This window comes from Schistocerca cancellata, chromosome 6, assembly GCF_023864275.1.
Source record: "Schistocerca cancellata isolate TAMUIC-IGC-003103 chromosome 6, iqSchCanc2.1, whole genome shotgun sequence".
NCBI classification, from domain to species: domain Eukaryota; kingdom Metazoa; phylum Arthropoda; class Insecta; order Orthoptera; family Acrididae; genus Schistocerca; species Schistocerca cancellata.
The window spans coordinates 561,473,494-561,491,391 of NC_064631.1; the positions used below are offsets into that span (position 1 = coordinate 561,473,494).

The 17,898-nt window shown below is 39.7% G+C and overlaps 1 protein-coding gene across 1 annotated transcript in view; it reads left to right on the forward strand.

Moving 5' to 3' along the window:
• Nucleotides 1–10,507, forward strand: part of LOC126190778 (tyrosine-protein kinase Src42A) — a 199,269-nt gene extending 188,762 nt beyond the window's left edge. Inside the window, exons 6-8 of the mRNA XM_049931319.1 lie at nt 773–951; nt 6,676–6,832; nt 8,907–10,507. Of these exons, the coding sequence (XP_049787276.1) occupies nt 773–951; nt 6,676–6,832; nt 8,907–9,115 (545 nt within the window). The 3' untranslated portion in view covers nt 9,116–10,507. The remainder of the gene's footprint in view (nt 1–772; nt 952–6,675; nt 6,833–8,906) is intronic.
• Nucleotides 10,508–17,898: the final 7,391 nt, after the last annotated feature.

A 17,898-nucleotide genomic window follows, 5' to 3' on the forward strand; every position in this document is an offset into this window, starting at 1 on the left:
ATGCAATGCTTCAGACAATTGTAATCTTACGTCATGGATCTTCACTGATACCTCCTAATTTTCAGTTACTGAAGTTTATATATTCCTTTGCAATATTAGTTCAGTATCACAATTTTTTGTAACATTTAATGTTTTCCTCTGGAAATGATACGAGAGAAATTTTGTGAATATGAATATGATGGATGTGGAGGATTAGTGTGTGAGCTGTGTAGTTGTCACATTTCATTTCTTGCCACTTTTGAAGGAGTATCATTAAGTGCTCCAAGTATTAACCTGTGGACAAATTTGCATTCAACAGGATTGTAACTTGTTAACAATCATCTTTTCACCAGTTATCAATGAAGTTAGGAAACCTGACATCACAATGGTAATCAGTTAACTTACTGTCAGATGAGAGTTGATATAACACATGTTTTGAACTCTCATCACCATCTAGTCACTGTGAAGGATGGTAACAGTTGTAATGTAATGTTATGTTACGTATTTGACATTGCAGTACTCTGCACAAAAAGTGGAAGTAATTGGTTACTGGAGAGTAGGATAAAAGTATTCTGTGAAGAGATTCATGTTTGCATGTGAGAAATCCACTTACCTTCACACCAACCTCGTTGCACAGTCAGGTGAAACTGTGAAATACTGTAGCCATAACATCCTTACTATGAAATGATAACATTTCATCAACAGTGTTTTTCACTGCATCTAATTTTTAAAGATAATGTCTTGTGAAGTGACAACAAAGAAAAGTTATTGCAAGACGGTATCCTACTTCCAGGGAAGGGACGCTCTCTGAAGTTGCCACAGCTGATAGATATGGCTGCACAAATAGCAGCAGGAATGGCATACTTGGAATCGCAGAACTACATCCATAGGGATTTGGCGGCGCGAAATGTTCTGGTTGGTGATGGAAACATCGTTAAAATAGCTGATTTTGGTTTGGCGAGACTTATAAAGGTAATGATGTTTTACATTTTAAATGGAAGGTTTCCTCTAAATTGGTTTGTAATTTACAGTAAATGCAGATAACAGAATTGCTATATGCTCTCTCATAAAATATTACTTGTGCTTGTGCAGATGTATTGGATTAAGATTTGTCTGTGTGTAATGTCAATGTGTACCCTAACCACATAACACCCAGCTACACAGAAAAAAATGTTTCCAACTGGCTCTAGAGTTGAGTTTTATGTAGTCTACTTACAGGACTGAAATGTAGATTTCTCTGGGTTTCTCTCAGAAATTTTCGTCAGTAACATTGTGTTTGGCTGTTCTGTACCCTGATTTAACAACACAATTGCACATTGAAATTGTTGTAAAATTTTTCCACTCATGTAGAAACCTTCCGTATTGATTGCTCAACACAAGAGGAAAAGCTGATGTTTATTTCAAGTGGTGTTGAATGTGTTGACTGTGCAGTGAGAAAGAACAGACTCGTATATGCTTCAATGTTCCTCTTAAATAAATGTACAAATAAATGATATGAATATAATAGAGGGAAACATTCCACGTTGGAAAAATATATCTAAAAACAAAGATGATGTGACTTACCAAACGAAAGCGCTGGCACGTCGATAGACACACAAACAAACACAAACATACACACAAAATTCTAGCTTTCGCAACCAACGGTTGCCTCGTCAGGAAAGAGGGAAGGAGAGGGAAAGACGAAAGGATTTGGGTTTTAAGGGAGAGGGTAAGGAGTCATTCCAATCCCGGGAGTGGAATGACTTACCTTAGGGGGAAAAAAGGACGGGTATACACTCGCCCACACACACATATCCATCCACACATATACAGACACAAACAGACATATACAGAGGCAAAGAGTTTGGGCAGAGATGTCAGTCGAGGCGGAAGTGCAGAGGCAAAGATGTTGTTGAATGACAGGTGAGGTATGAGTGGCGGCAACTTGAAATTAGTGGAGATTGAGGCCTGGTGGATAACAGGAAGAGAGGATATATTGAAGAGCAAGTTCCCATCTCCGGAGTTCGGATAGGTTGGTGTTAGTGGGAAGTATCCAGATAACCCGGACGGTGTAACACTGTGCCAAGATGTGTTGGCCGTGCACCAAGGCATGTTCAGCCACAGGGTGATCCTCATTACCAACAAACACTGTCTGCCTGTGTCCATTCATGTGAATGGACAGTTTGTTGCTGGTCATTCCCACATAGAATGCGTCACAGTGTAGGCAGGTCAGTTGATAGATCACGTGGGTGCTTTCACATGTGGCTCTGCCTTTGATCGTGTACACCCTCCGGGTTACAGGACTGGAGTAGGTGGTGGTAGGAGGGTGCATGGGACAGGTTTTACACCGGGGGCGGTTACAAGGGTAGGAGCCAGAGGGTAGGGAAGATGGTTTGGGGATTTCATAGGGATGAACTAAGAGGTTATGAAGGTTAGGTGGACGGCGGAAAGACACTCTTGGTGGAGTGGGGAGGATTTCATGAAGGATGGATCTCATTTCAGGGCAGGATTTGAGGAAGTCGTATCCCTGCTGGAGAGCCACATTCAGAGTCTGATCCAGTCCCGGAAAGTATCCTGTCACAAGTGGGGCACTTTTGTGGTTCTTCTGTGGGAGGTTCTGGGTTTGAGGGGATGAGGAAGTGGCTCTAGTTATTTGCTTCTGTACCAGGTCGGGAGGGTAGTTGCGGGATGCGAAAGCTGTTGTCAGGTTGTTGGTGTAATGGTTCAGGGACTCCGGACAGGAGCAGATTCGTTTGCCATGAAGACCTATGCTGTAGGGAAGGGACCGTTTGATGTGGAATGGGTGGCAGCTGTCATAATGGAGGTACTGTTGCTTGTTGGTGGGTTTGATGTGGACGGACGTGTGAAGCTGGCCATTGGACAGGTGGAGGTCAACATCAAGGAAAGTGGCATGGGATTTGGAGTAGGACCAGGTGAATTTGATGCAACCAAAGGAGTTGAGGTTGGAGAGGAAATTCTGAAGTTCTTCTTCACTGTGAGTCCAGATCATGTAGAGGTCATCAATAAATCTGTACCAAACTTTGGGCTGGCAGGCCTGGGTAACAAAGAAGGCTTCCTCTAAGCGACCCATGAATAGGTTGGTGTACGAGGGGGCCATCCTGGTACCCATGGCTGTTCCCTTTAATTGTTGGTATGTCTGGTCTTCAAAAGTGAAGAAGTTGTGGGTCAGGATGAAGCTGGCTAAGGTAATGAGGAAATAGGTTTTAGGTAGGGTGGCAGGTGATCGGCGTGAAAGGAAGTGCTCCATCGCAGTGAGGCCCTGGACGTGCGGGATATTTGTGTATAAGGAAGTGGCATCAATGGTTACAGGGATGGTTTCCGGGGGTAACGGATTGGGTAAGGATTCCAGGCGTTCGAGAAAGTGGTTGGTGTCTTTGATGAAGGATGGGAGACTGCATGTAATGGGTTGAAGGTGCTGATCTACGTAGGCAGAGATACGTTCTGTGGGGGCTTGGTAACCAGCTACAATGGGGCGGCCGGGATGATTGGGTTTGTGAATTTTAGGAAGAAGGTAGAAGGTAGGGGTGCGGGATGTCGGTGGGGTCAGGAGGTTGATGGAGTCAGGTGAAAGGTTTTGTAGGGGGCCTAAGGTTCTGAGGATTCCTTGAAGCTCTGCCTGGACATCAGGAATGGGATTACCTTGGCAAACTTTGTATGTGGTGTTGTCTGAAAGCTGACGCAGGCCCTCAGCCACATACTCCCGACGATCAAGTACCACGGTCGTGGAACCCTTGTCCGCCGGAAGAATGACGATGGACCGGTCAGCCTTCAGATCACGGATAGCCTGGGCTTCAGCAGTGGTGATATTGGGAGTAGGATTAAGGTTTTTTTAAGAGGGATTGAGAGGCAAGGCTGGAAGTCAGAAATTCCTGGAAGGTTTGGAGAGGGTGATTTTGAGGAAGAGGAGGTGGGTCCCGCTGTGACGGAGGACGGAACTGTTCCAGGCAGGGTTCAATTTGGATAGTGTCTTGGGGAGTTGGATCATTAGGGGTAGGATTAGGATAATTTTTCTTTGTGGCAAAGTGATATTTCCAGCAGAGAGTACGAGTGTAGGACAGTAAATCTTTGACGAGGGCTGTTTGGTTGAATCTGGGAGTGGGGCTGAAGGTGAGGCCTTTGGATAGGACAGAGGTTTCGGATTGGGAGAGAGATTTGGAGGAAAGGTTAACTACTGAATTACGGTGTTGTGATACCAGATTGTGTTGATTGGAATTTTGAGGTTTTGGAGGGAGTGGAGCTGGAAGTGGGAGATTGAGTAGATGGGAGAGACTGGGTTTGTGTGCAATGAGAGGAGGTTGAGGTTTGCTGGAAAGGTTGTGAAGGGTGAGTGAGTTGCCTTTCCAGAGGTGGGAAACCAGGAGATTGGATAGCTTTTTGAGGTGGAAGGGTGCCATGCTGTTCTAATTTGCGGTTGGCCTGTAGGAGGATGCTCTGAACAGCTGGTGTGGATGTGGGAGAGGAAAGATTGAGGACTTTTATTAAGGATAGGAGTTGACGGGTGTGTTCATTGGCTGAGTTGATGTGTAGGTGAAGGATTAGGTGGGTGAGGGCAATGGATTGTTCAGTTTGGAACTGGTATAGGGACTGATGGAAAGAAGGGTTGCAGCCAGAGATGGGAACTTTAAGTGTGAGGCCTTTGGGGGTAATGCCAAATGTCAGACAAGCCTGAGAAAATAAAATATGCGAGCGTATACTGGCTAGGGTGAAGGCATGTTTGCGGAGGGGGTGTAAATAAAACTTAACGGGGTCGTTGTGGGGAATACGTCACCCACTTCCAAACCATAACCTTTGTTGCCTCTAGCAATTATCATTTTTGCAGAGCATTTCAAACAGAAGGCATTAAGCTAAGCAGAACCAAAACTATCTTGCTGGCTCCTCTATATAGATGACAGATTTGCTGCACGACCACACAACAGTGACAAGCTATTTAAATTCCAGGAGTTTCTATACAACATTCTTCTAAAAATCAGCTTTATCATTGAGTCAGAGAGTGATGTCAGCCTCCATTTCTTAATTTTTTTGATCAATATAAGACACAATATTCTAGGACACAGATTTATAGAAAAGCTACACCATCCAGCCCAGAAGCAAGCCATTCTGAACACTGTCTTTACGTGTAGTCCGCATCAGTGACAGATACAGCTTGTGACTGGCACCAGATTTCCTTAGGGAAATGTTGATGGCCAATGAATATCATGACCTTTATATAAATAGGCCCGTAAAATGAAGTGGTAACAACAACATTGCAAACAAGAGCAGCATATGCAGAATATTTTGAAGGAATTGCATAAGGGCTATACTTTTCAGTCAACACATGATAAGACTTCATCGATCTACAACAAGTTTACCTGAACACCTGGAAGTGCAGTAACAAAATACATTAAAGAGCGTGAACACCACACATTTTTCAGACAAAATATAAAATCAGTGATAGCGGAGCTCCGAGGAGAATGTGAACCAGTTTGAACTTTAAGAACGTAAATGCTAGCCAGAGAATATAACATATACAGAAGGAAAGTCAACAAAGCAGTTGCAATATTGAAGCAAGAGTACAGTTTCAACAGAGATTATGGCTACAGACTTCTGTCTTTTTATCTACCCGCTAACACAGAAAACCACTTGGCAATAGTGAGTGAGCAATAGAAACAGCTACCAGGAAGGGGAAAAAAACTGAAGTGGCACAATAGCAATAATATTTTGAATTCATTTAATCCAATGATGATGGCCCAACAATAGCAGCCTGAAGATTTTTACATGGTTACTCCACTTCTTTGGAAAACGGCTGGGAAACAGCACTTTATAAGTGAACAAAAGTGTTCTTCGACTGTATTTGGCTTTTCAGGAACACCAGAAGAATCCTGAAGAAGAACCCAACTGAGGTATTGAATCATCGAGCATTGAAGAAGTTTTAACAGGGATATGACATAACCTAACTTTAAGGAAGGAGTAAATTCTATTTTGTTAGATGATGTTTGGTAATTTTATGTATTCTTTTAGTAGCTTGTTCAAAGATACCGTCCAGGAGAACTTGAAAGACCGGCAGTCGAGAAATTTTGTGTGGTGATGGAAGGTAATCAAAGTGGGGAGTTTTGTGTTGCAGGAGTTGTCATGCTGGGCTGATTATGAACACCATTTTTACAGATCAGAAGTATTCACAGCACTTTATTTTCTGCTTGAAAAAACTAGGATGAAGCATTGTCCTCATGAGAGAGAGAATTCAGGGCTGGGGAACTTGTTTCCAAGGAATCCAGAAAGAGAGATAGGTAATTGTAAGAGGAGGCTAATAGAAGTTGCTCAAAATATTGTGATAAGAGAGGTGTGAAAATTGGACTAAATACATTATGTATTGTACATTTGTGTATTTTATTCTTCTTTATTATGACACTGTTTTCTTATGACTTAAAATCCTGAGTAACTAGACTCTCAGTTAAAATATCTGTCATACTACTTTTCCTCATTAATCTTGTGGCATTATTTGCAAAGAAATGATCTTTGTCTCTGAAAACTTGAGGTTAATCTGCAGGTGTTTTGAGTTGCCCTTGATTGTGCTAATACAAGTAGCAATATTCAGTGTCTTTACTAAGAGACATATTTTTATGCAAAACATGAATTAATTTTTTCTGTTCAACATATTTGCTTTTAGTGATATACCTTTACTTATATGGCTAATGTTCTGAAAACCTCTTCGTGTTTCAGGAGGATGAGTATGAAGCTCGTGTTGGTGCCAGGTTTCCAATTAAGTGGACTGCTCCAGAAGCTGCCAATTACAGCAAGTTTTCTATAAAGTCTGATGTCTGGTCATTTGGTATACTTCTCACTGAGTTAGTCACCTATGGTCGTATCCCATATCCAGGTATGTGCATAAAGTAGTTACACATGTACACAGAATCGTAAGACTAACTTTATATTTTATCTTCTTCAGTTTTTATTCACCTTTCACTTTTTGTGGTGTTCGACATGAAGATCAGTTTTCATCTTTCACGTGGTTGTGTGTGAACACATTGTTGCTAACTGCATTCAGTGTGTAAGCATTTAAAAATGCTTGCCAGTGAAGTTTAATGAGAAGAAATGCAAGAACTACAGAAATTTATGAATGGAACAGTGTTAATTTTAAGGAACAGTAAAGAGCATGGAAGCAGTACAACATTTATACATGGTGGTTCACAAATTAACAGGACTGTTTTTTCCCTAACTTAGAACTAGATTTTGACAAGGGATGGATTATTAATTGCTATTAATCAATTAATCATAATTATTCTTGTGGTCATTATAATATACCACTATTTCTTTCACATGAATTAATTTTACATAATTGATTGTCATTACAATTAATTATTTATATTTGCCTTTTTTGTTTTAAAGCTTATTGAGTGTTGACTTAATGCCTATAACTTGACTAGGAAAAGAAGTGTGACTGTCCCATATTGCTAATCGTGTAATCTTCTCACAAATTTGAACATGTTGTGCCGACTGCACTCTGTTTATGATTGCTGCCAACATCTTAAGTAGTGTGATGAAGTCTTTTGTGTGTGTCAGTTCAGAAATAAATAACATAACAAGTGTGTGTGAAACCATCTGTCTCTGTGATGTGCTTTCACCAATCCTTGAAACTTGTGTAACTTATGACATAGTAGCTGACTGGTTTGCCTATGTCATAGTTGCTGATTGGTGTGAGGCACACAAACCTAAGAGTTTTCACCGCTGGAGGGAAATAAGTAAACATTCTCCCTTTCATCTCTTCAGTAATGTCAGTCTTTCTCTGCTCCCCGCCTGCCTGTAGGCCAGTTGGACTTCCATCCATAATCAAGCCCTGTTGTTGTAATATCGTTACTTTAATTTTTGTAGAACAAACAGTTCATCTTAAAAAATAATTTTAGGAGGAAATAAAAATAAACAGTACATAACAGTTAATCGAATAATCAATTACTAAGACACAGGTAATCAGTTTGATTAATTTATCCATTTAATCATTTGAAAAAGCTAATTAATGGACTTTTAATTATAAATGCCCATCCCTAGATTTGTCTTCTAGTCTGATACCCAAGTTTAATTTGATCATTAAAGACTTTTTGATATAATCTAGTATTGGCAGTCAATGGTATAATAAGAATTGCCTAATTTGAAATTTGTTAAATTAATGAAGAAACTGGTGGACATATAATACTTTGTATTGGTGTCATGTTGTTGAGTGTTGACTCGTTGTATATAACTTAATCGTGGAAAGAAGTCAGACTGTCCCACAATACTTATTGTATAACATCGGCACAAGTTTGAACATTTTGTGTCAATTGTATTCTGTTTATGATTGCTGCCAACATCTTAAGTGGTGTCGTGAAGTATTTCTGTATTAGAATGGAAAATTCATGATTGAATGTGAATAGATTACTGCTCACCATGTAGACGAGGCGTTGTTGAGTTGCAGACAGGCCAGTGAAAAGACTGCTAAACATTTAAGCTTTTGGACAAAATGTCCTCCTTTGGAAATAAAACACAAACTTAGCATGCGTGAACGTGCGCGCAAACGCGCGCGCGCCCGCACACACACACAGACACACACACACACACACACACACACACACACACACACACACAAGTTGCTGTGGCCTGATCCCGACTCACAGTCGGGCCACAGTGGCGGGAGACAGTGGCCGTGTGTGTGTGTGTGTGTGTGTGTGTGTGTGTGTGTGTGTGTGTGTGTGTGTGAATTGTGCTTGTGTGAACACAAGTGTTTTCTAATTTCCAAAGAAGGACTTTCTGTCCGCAAGCTTAAATGCTGGGCAATCTTTCCATTATGCCTGTCTGTGAGTCAATGCCTCCTCAATAATTGCGCTTAATGTATCTAGTTTTGTCTAGCAATGAGTCTCACTTCCATTTTTATTGAAAAAAGAACATTACAATGTATAATTATATATTGTGTGTGTTTTCAGGTATGACAAATGCAGAAGTTCTTCATCAAGTAGAACATGGGTATCGAATGCCATGTCCTCCTGGTTGCCCAAATAGCCTGTATGAGATAATGTTGGAATGCTGGCATAAGGATCCAATGAAACGCCCTACGTTTGAAACGTTGCAGTGGAAACTGGAAGACTTCTTTACAATGGAAGGTTCAGAGTACAAGGAAGCTTCGGCATACTGAGAATGCGCCCACCTCCCGGAATGGCCACTGCACACTCTGCCACGGAGGGTTCCGCACATGCACTTTTTGTCTCCCCCTGTCTGAATGCTGTGGAAAACGTTTCGGGTTTGGTGGTTAAAGAATAGAAATGCTTCCATCTAATGTTGGGCTCTGCCAGAGGTCGGTTGTACCTCTGTCAGTTGTAAATTAGAGAATGAGAGACTTGATTTGTTGGTTTAGGAATGAGAATATATTGCTGGTTACTTCAAAAGTAAAGCTCCATAAAATCCGTGCTCATCGAGGCTTTTGAAATCTCTTAAACTTAGTATTTTGGTCATCACTAAATGTGAAATATATTTCGTTAAAAGTACCTTTCAATTGGCATGAAATGTGGAGCATAGAACTTTACGGTGTAAACAGTTATCAGCTGCAAAAAGTAAATGTAGGCTCCTCAGCTGACTTGCAGTATTAAACCTACAAAAGTGAGTGCAGTACAGTCAGGCAGTACCAGCTGAAGTGTCAGAGTATTCAGGAGCAAAAAAAGTTATTTGTTCACAGCCAAACATATTGAATAGTGGAGTATTTATTTACTTAAGCACACACACTTCATGAAAGACTGTCTAATATATAGCTTTTATGTATTTTTCTCGTGTCTGCAACAGCCTTGTTTTGTGTCGCTTCCTTTGGAAAATTACCAAGTTCTCATGTTTTGATTTAAACATTGTGACTTGATTCTACGGTGGGAATGTTGCTTGATTAAATAGTGCTGAAGTGAAAAATGAAAACAGTTCCATTAACAAGCATTCCCTCACTCATTATTTTAGATGTTACTTGGAATTGTGAATCGATAAAATGTAAAAAAATATCATGTCATATTTAGATAGTACATATGTTTGAAATGCTCATACTCCTGTATTGTTAAGGATGTGTAATTATGCAATGTAAATATTATTTTTATAAACTAGTTGCCCATCTTTAGGGCTTATAGAACTGAGACATTATTTCTTTAATTTTTTATAAGCCACAGAACTTACTTGTGGAAGCCTAATCACAGTAATAGTTGCGTTTATTATATAGTTTACAGCAGAGATGAATTACGTCACTGTATTCAAATTTTATGATTTGTTTTTTATTCAGTTGTAAAATATTTGTGTGATTTGCTAGCTGTACAATTCGATTCTTGTTTCATTTTAACAAGCAAATCTTCTGGTTTCCTTTTCTACAATGCATGCATAAGTATGCATGTTACAAAGAACAAAGTTCACTGTTGAGAAATATTTGTTTAATAGCAGACACTGACTGTTGAGCAGATTCTATTTTTCTGGAACAAACCAAAGTAATGATTGGTAGGTACCTTACCTCTCTCTCTCTCTCTCTCTCTCTCTCTCTCTCTCTCTCTCTCTCTCTCTCCCTGCTAACCCTCTGTGCTTGTTTTGTGTCAGTATCATGTTCATTAGCCTCAGTGGGTACAAAGACTTAATGCACACTTTCGCACAAAGAGTTTTCTGGAAAGTTTACATTTTGGATTATTCATTGAACATTGATTGACTTGGTCCCTGTTGTGAAATTATTGTGTGTGTGTGTGTGTTCGGCAGTGAAGATGTATTAGTAGAAATGTTTTCCATTTTATAAAGTAACCCTGTATAAGCTTGCAAAAATTTATGCAGTGTTTTACAACTTTTAAAATCTCAGATTAGCCTATTTGATTTATTTTACTTGCATTTAATTCAAGTATCTTTTTTGTACAAAATTTATGTGGATGTTTCCTAAAAATAAAATTATCGATTCAAAAGTGCTTGTTATATATTAGCTGTATGACAGTGTAATTGTATGAAGAAACATAAATCTATTACAAATGTTGTTTCTTTTCTTATTCATTACTCACCACCAGTAATTATATGTTGTTAGTAAGAAATCTTTTCTCAGAAAAGAATAATTGAAATTGATATACAATTTAATAGCACTGAACTTGGATCAAGTGGCTGTAAATCCCAATACAGACTCCCGTAAAAAGACTTCCTGTATTTGGAGAGTCCACTGTGTGAGTTTTGTTGGGGATACTGATGCTGATGGAGTAGCGATCGATAGTGGTGTACATGCCAGTTTCAGTAGGAGCAATGGCTTGGCTAGGTAAACATCATGTGTTTGCTGTGGAGGAGTATATATGTAATGGTGGTTCTGTAGTTACTACTCAGCGACCGTGCAGCATTTGCTTTGAACTTGATCGGCATGATTCTGTTCCTGATAGAAAATCTATTAGAGCTTGGCTATCAGATTTTAAATCATCAGGTTCTACACTGAAAAGAAAATCTACTGGCTGACCTCAGACTGTAACAACTCTGAAAAATTTGTTGTGTTAGAGAGCATCCATCCAGCAGACTTCAAAATGTTCACGACTTAAACACACAGTTGTCCTGGAATTATGTAATTGGGATCCTGCACAGAGATCTTCATAGGCACCCGTACAAAATTATTCTCCAAGAATTAACTAAGAGAGGTTTTGAAATTCGTAGAGCTGTGTGTGAGGAAATTCTTCAGAACATTCCACCTGATGCTGTTTTGATTTCTTCTGTTGAGCCTCATTCCCACCTGTTAGGTACATAAATAAATGAAATTTCTGATGCTGGGCAGCTGAAGACTCTCAGGAACTTTGCCAAACACCACTTCACAGCCATCATGTAACAGTTCGGCATGCCATTTCTGAACTTGATGTGTGGGGTTCGGTATTTTTTCATAGGCAATGGAGTAATGGTAATGGATAATTTGAATTGCTACTGTCAGTTGATGGAGATCTTCTTCCGTCCTAAGTTAAACCAGTATGTTGGGGACTATGAAGAAGGAGAAGTCTCGTTCCAACAATATGGAGCTACAGCTCTCACTTCACAGCATTGTCTAAAAATTTTGAGGAAGTTGTTTCCTGGAAGTCTTCTCTCTGTATGAGGATACATTGTCTGGCCCTAAAAGTTACCCAGTTTATCGCTTTTTGATATTTTTGCTTTGGGGACACTTAAAGGCTCAATTGTAGTAACATTGCCCCACAACCCTGCAAGTAGTACAGGAAGCAATCATGCAGGAAGTGGCTGCAACACCGCCAGAAATGACACAAACTGTGGCAGCTTCCAGGAAAAGCTCTGTAAATGTGGAGGATACCATTTGCTGGACATAATTTTTGTATTTGTTGTTCACAAAGAAAAGTATTTTATCTGTATTCATCTTTGTTTGTTTCTAACTACCTTTAGAAATACAGGAGGTCTTTTTGCTGACCCTGTACTTTTCATTCTCTTGTTATCTATCTTTGGATGTACAAGATAGTTGAACAGAAAAAAAATGTTGAAGGGTCGTAATGATTGTAAAATCCACAAAACATATCTCTGAAATACAACTTTTATCTCACAGTTGCCAGTTTAACCCCACAAACAAAGGAACAAATGACTTAACATATATTCACTAGTTTCTCACGTAACTTCACATTTGGAATTTCAAATATTGCTTTCCTCTTGCTCAATTAATATAATTATGGGAAAACCTTTGCAGAATATAAAAAGAGGTGAACAAAGACCAGCCTTTCACCTTATAAATGAAGTATTAACAGTGAGAAATAGCGTAAACACAGAACCAGTATTTACATTCTGGGACAGCTGTCAAATGTTACAAACTTGCTGCCTTGACATTGAGGAGCAGAGCCATGTGGCCTCCTGCAGGTATTTACCGAGCAAATGAGCTCATCAATTCATTACTCTGCTGCCACATGTGTGATGCGTTAGTGCATTACATAGCGGCCCTCTACACTGAAAGTTCATGTTACCAATATCAAACTGATCATCTTTATTGGGTAAAAACTCAAAAAGGTACTGGCTTCAAGTACCCAGAGTTTCACAGTGACAAGATACCATTTTATATCTGTTTGAAAACTGCCATCCTGATTAATCAGGCCTTTAAATTTCCACTGATTCACTGATAGTGGAATCCCAAAAGGAAGGTAGCTTTTGGCAGTAGTGTATACGATACAGGAATTGCCATGCTGCAATGCCAATGCCAATGACCAGCAACAGCAAACAGCAGGCAAAGTTTACTCTGTGATAATTAAGTGAAGCAGGTTATTGTATTAGAGACCTATACAGAGTGTTAAAGACTTTCATTTAGAACTAATGGATTGTCATCTGCAAATTAGTTCTCATAATAGTAAAAAAGGAGAAATAAAGGGATTGTAGTGTTTCGCTGTTGAGAACATAAACCAATTCAAAACAGTGAAAGCAAAGTGGCAAAAAAATTTTTTTTATCAACAATGAGAAGCTTTCCTTAGTTGCTTAAGGAAAATGCTATCAAAAATTTACTTGGAAGTAGATTAGAAGTTTCTGAAATTATATATTGAGACCATAACACTGCACAGCAGATTCAAGAACAAAGAAACATTTTGTCTAGAAGCATCAGCAGAACTCTTAAATACGATTTTATGTAAGGAAATGAAAACTGAATGCAAAGGGACTGTAGGTTACCGAGGACATTAATTGTAGCTGGTATCAGGGTGTATACGACCCGGGACAACCGGGAAATCCGGGAGAAACCCGGGAATTTTTTCATCCGGGAGAAAACCGGGAAAAACCCGGGAATTTTTCGGAATTCCGGGAATTTTTCATTGCTTTAGTTTTCAGTTAAATTTTTGTAATTTTGACTGCAGAATTGATTCTCTAGCAAAGAATGTTGTTGTTTCCTGCTACTGGAGAACGATACTGCAGCAATATAGTATGAACGAGAAGGAAAAAAATAAATCTTTAGTGGCAAAGGAAAAGTGCAATTTACAACAACAAAACACCGTGCACGCACAAGCGTGTGCAAATAGCAAAAATATGTCAAAGGCCGTAGAGCGCAGACTGTAATTCTTCGTAACAATAAACTGCTTGCTATGAGCATGACGTCACAACTGTTCACATTAGGTTCGTTTGACCAGTTGCTAGCGATCTGTTGCGCATGCGCATTTGATCGCGTATAAGCAGTACCTTCTCCCGTCTCCCGCTACTTGAAGTTTGGCTGTTACCTGTATCGGTAGTAGCAGCAAGCAGCCAGATGCAAACGAGAAAAATTTTTCTCGCGTGCCATAGCTGCCAGATTCGCGCTTTCACAGAGTTGTAGTGGTGAAGGGGTTAGTCTCCACGTGACCCGTGTTTACGTTAAGTGTTTTCGCTGCTTATCTTCGTGTGCAGCTCTCACGTCAAATGAAAACAAAACGGATTTCTGTGGCCGGGAGCTATCAACTGAATTAAAATACATTCACATAATTACGGAGGGCAAAAATATATTATTAATTTCAATTTTCTGATTTTATTTCCAAGTTAGGAGCAGTCAAGCATTAATCGCCTTGCAGAACAATGAAGTTATTTTTGCAAGTTTATTAAAGAAATTTGGCTTTATTAATCTTTCCGCTGAAGAAATCATTTTATTTGAAACGAAGTTTTCTTTCTACAGTATTGGCTAGTTCCAACTGTTCGCTGAATTTCAAGTGCAGTTTCAAGTGCACATTATCATCTTCTGCCATGTATGGCATTATGCCACAATAAAGAACCAAAAATGAGATCGTAGAGTACTGGTACTCCAAGAAAATTTACATCCCAAAAACCACACTGAAAAACTTAATATCAGATGGGACCTACTTCATTGTGAATCTGGAAAAAGCCAATTTGGACTTCAAGCCGAACTATGCATTTTAGTATGGTTCACGAAATTCCAATGCTCTTTGGAGTATCCTCTGATGCCCTGTTTCTTTTATGGTGTAATGTAAGCTCTCTTAGTGCTCTATACACACGAACATGCGGGCTTCCTACACCACTGCAGTTGCACACGCACAATAATGCCTGTTTTCTGGCGCTCTCTGGCAACGGGTATATTGAACCTATTTCTAACAGTCTCCGGATATTACTGCGAACGGTGGTTAGAAAAGCGTTACTTTCAAAGTAAATTTCTTTTTACGCAAGATGAAATAAGTTACGTGTGAGAAAGTGGGATGGATATCTAAATCATAGAGCGTTAGAAACTGAACAGTTTGAGAACCAGCCACTTACAAGAATTTCGAGCCGAGACATTTATGTCATAATTTTAAATTTACTGGCACAGTTGTGTGATGTATCTTAAAGTATAACACACGCAAAAGAGATCAATATTACATGTGAAAGCTTAACTTCTGTTGTAGCGTGTTAATCTTAGAGACCAATATAATATGTCAAAGCTTAGCTTCTCTTGTAGATATACGGTACTGTGTACATTAATGTAAACCGTTAACCTTTCCTCTTGTGTGTCCGCGCTATGTAACCAGTGATCTTGCTATTGGCTGACTATAACATGTGTCCTATGCTCTGAATAGCTGCTGTCATCGGCTGGCGAGACCTCGTGGCTTGAGATACGACTCGCTTACAAAAGGACACCGCAACCTCGGTTTCAACGCTCTGGAAACTAACGCGCTGTGTTTGGTGCAATTCGAATTTATACTTTCGTAATGCGAAAATATGCAGCGTATATGTTGCTGCAAATCAAAGGTCCTTCCAAAACTACTCTCATTTTTTTAATTAAAAGTCTCTCCATACTTCTCTCCCCCGTCATTTCTTTTTTTCCCGGAAGTTCTACGCGATTGTATATAACCATTCAAAGGATTGATAAGTTTTGCAGTTCCGAGGGAAAGTCTACTGTCACTTAACACGGAAAAAGTGTATATTCGCCCGGGAAAAAGCATATTTTTTAACCGGGATATCCGGGAGAAATCCGGGAATAATCCGGGAATTTTTTTTCCTTGTCCCCGTATACACCCTGTGGTATGCATGGGTGAGGAATTAAACAACTGACATAAAGAAATTGTGAAATAAGCACAATGAAGTTTTAAACTTCTCACTTCCTATTTCTGGAAGTGCTGGACAGCAAGTACCATTTGCACTGTCTGAGAAAAAAATTGAAGCATCCAAAGAGGAAGAGGAAAGCAAATGAAACACACAGCATTCATACCTTCATCAAATTCAAGCTAGCTCACAACTGTTGTAACTGGTCCCTAACATACTGCCAGTGGTATGGACGTGAAGTCTGAACTCACCCCCCCCCCCCCCCCCCCCACCACCACCACCACCACCACCCCAAATCTTCTGTTAAGGACAGATATGTGGCTCTAGCTAGCCATGGCATTAACTCATCATCATGCATACAGTTTGTAGAGATGTGCCATATGTAAATGAGCATTGTTGAACAAGCATACTGTAGTGTGAGATGTAACACATGAGGATGCTGGATGTATGTGATGTAGTGTTGCGCTATCATTCTCTCAATCACTACCAGCTGTGATATCAAGTCATACCTGTGGCTCCCAGGGAGTAAGACCACTGTACCTCTCCAAAACAATGGAAGAATGGAACCTACCTAATTTGCAACCATACTCACTAACAAAAGTCATTTGGGATGGTGTAGAACCACAGTTCATCGCTAAAAACTACGTGATGCCATTCTTCAGCAGTCCATGCTTCCCGGTCACAGCACCACTCCAAATGGAGCCATTTGTGTTGTTGTGGTAATGGTAGCCTATTCATGGGATGGTAGTTCTCTAGTCCATCTGCTGCTAGTCTCCCACCAGTAATGCAAGATGCCGCAGAATGTTTCAGGGACTCCATTACTTTTCCTCGACTGGCATTTACGAATGTGAAAGGATTATGATGTGCTTGGTTCACAATATGGGGATTCTCCCTTGTGGTGATCAGATGTGGTTGATCGGAACATGGACAGGTATGTCTGCCTACACCTTTCCATGCCGTCCATTAACGGGTCGCTGTCACATCGGAATGTCCCTCAAATCTGGACATTGCCTGATTCTGCCATATGCCAAATCGAGATCCACAGTGATAACCATTTCAGTTTTTGTCAGATGCTTATAATGCTGTCTCGTATGAGTACGTTGCATCTACATCAATATCTACATCCGTATTTTATATATTCATTTACATGTCTAGTTCTGTAGGACCAAATTGAGGAGCATATCTCGAAGGTCATGGAACATGTCAGTACAAGAAATTACAACATAAAATTAACAACAGATAAATTAAAATGATTATGAAGTCTAAAAATGTCAAGCTATAGGTTTATGTGAATGTAGTCAACAATATAATGTAAGAATCAGCTTAATTTTTCAAGAAACTCCTCAACAGAATAGGAGTGACCCATGAAGAAACTCTTCAGTTTCAATTTGAAAGTACGTGGATTACTGCTAAGATTTTTGAATTCTTGTGATAGTGTGCTGAAAATGGATGCAGCAGTATACTGCACACCTTTCTGCCAAGAGTTAAGGAATTGCGATCCAAATACAGACTGGATTTCTGTCAGGTATTAATTGAGTGAAAGCTGCCTATTCTTGGAAATAAGCTGATATTGTTAACAAGAAGTGACTAGTGAACAGGGGTTGACAAGAGGTTTGCAAACCTACACCACTTATTGCCCGAACTGCCTGTTTCTGCATCAAAAATATTCTTTTAGGATGGGAAGAGTTACCAAAATGTAATACCATATGACATAAGAGAATGAAACTGAGCAAAGTAGACTAATTTTCATGTCAAACGAACACTTACCTCAGATACCATTCGAATACTAAAAATGGCAGCATTAAGTCTTTGAATAAGATCCTGAATGTGGACTTTCTACGACAGTTTACTATCTATCTGAACACCTAGAAATTTGAACTGTACAGTTTCACTAATCATATGCCCATTTTGTGAAATTAAAACGTCTGGTTTTGTTGAATTGTGTGTTAGAAACTGTAAAAACTGAGTCTTACTGTGATTTAG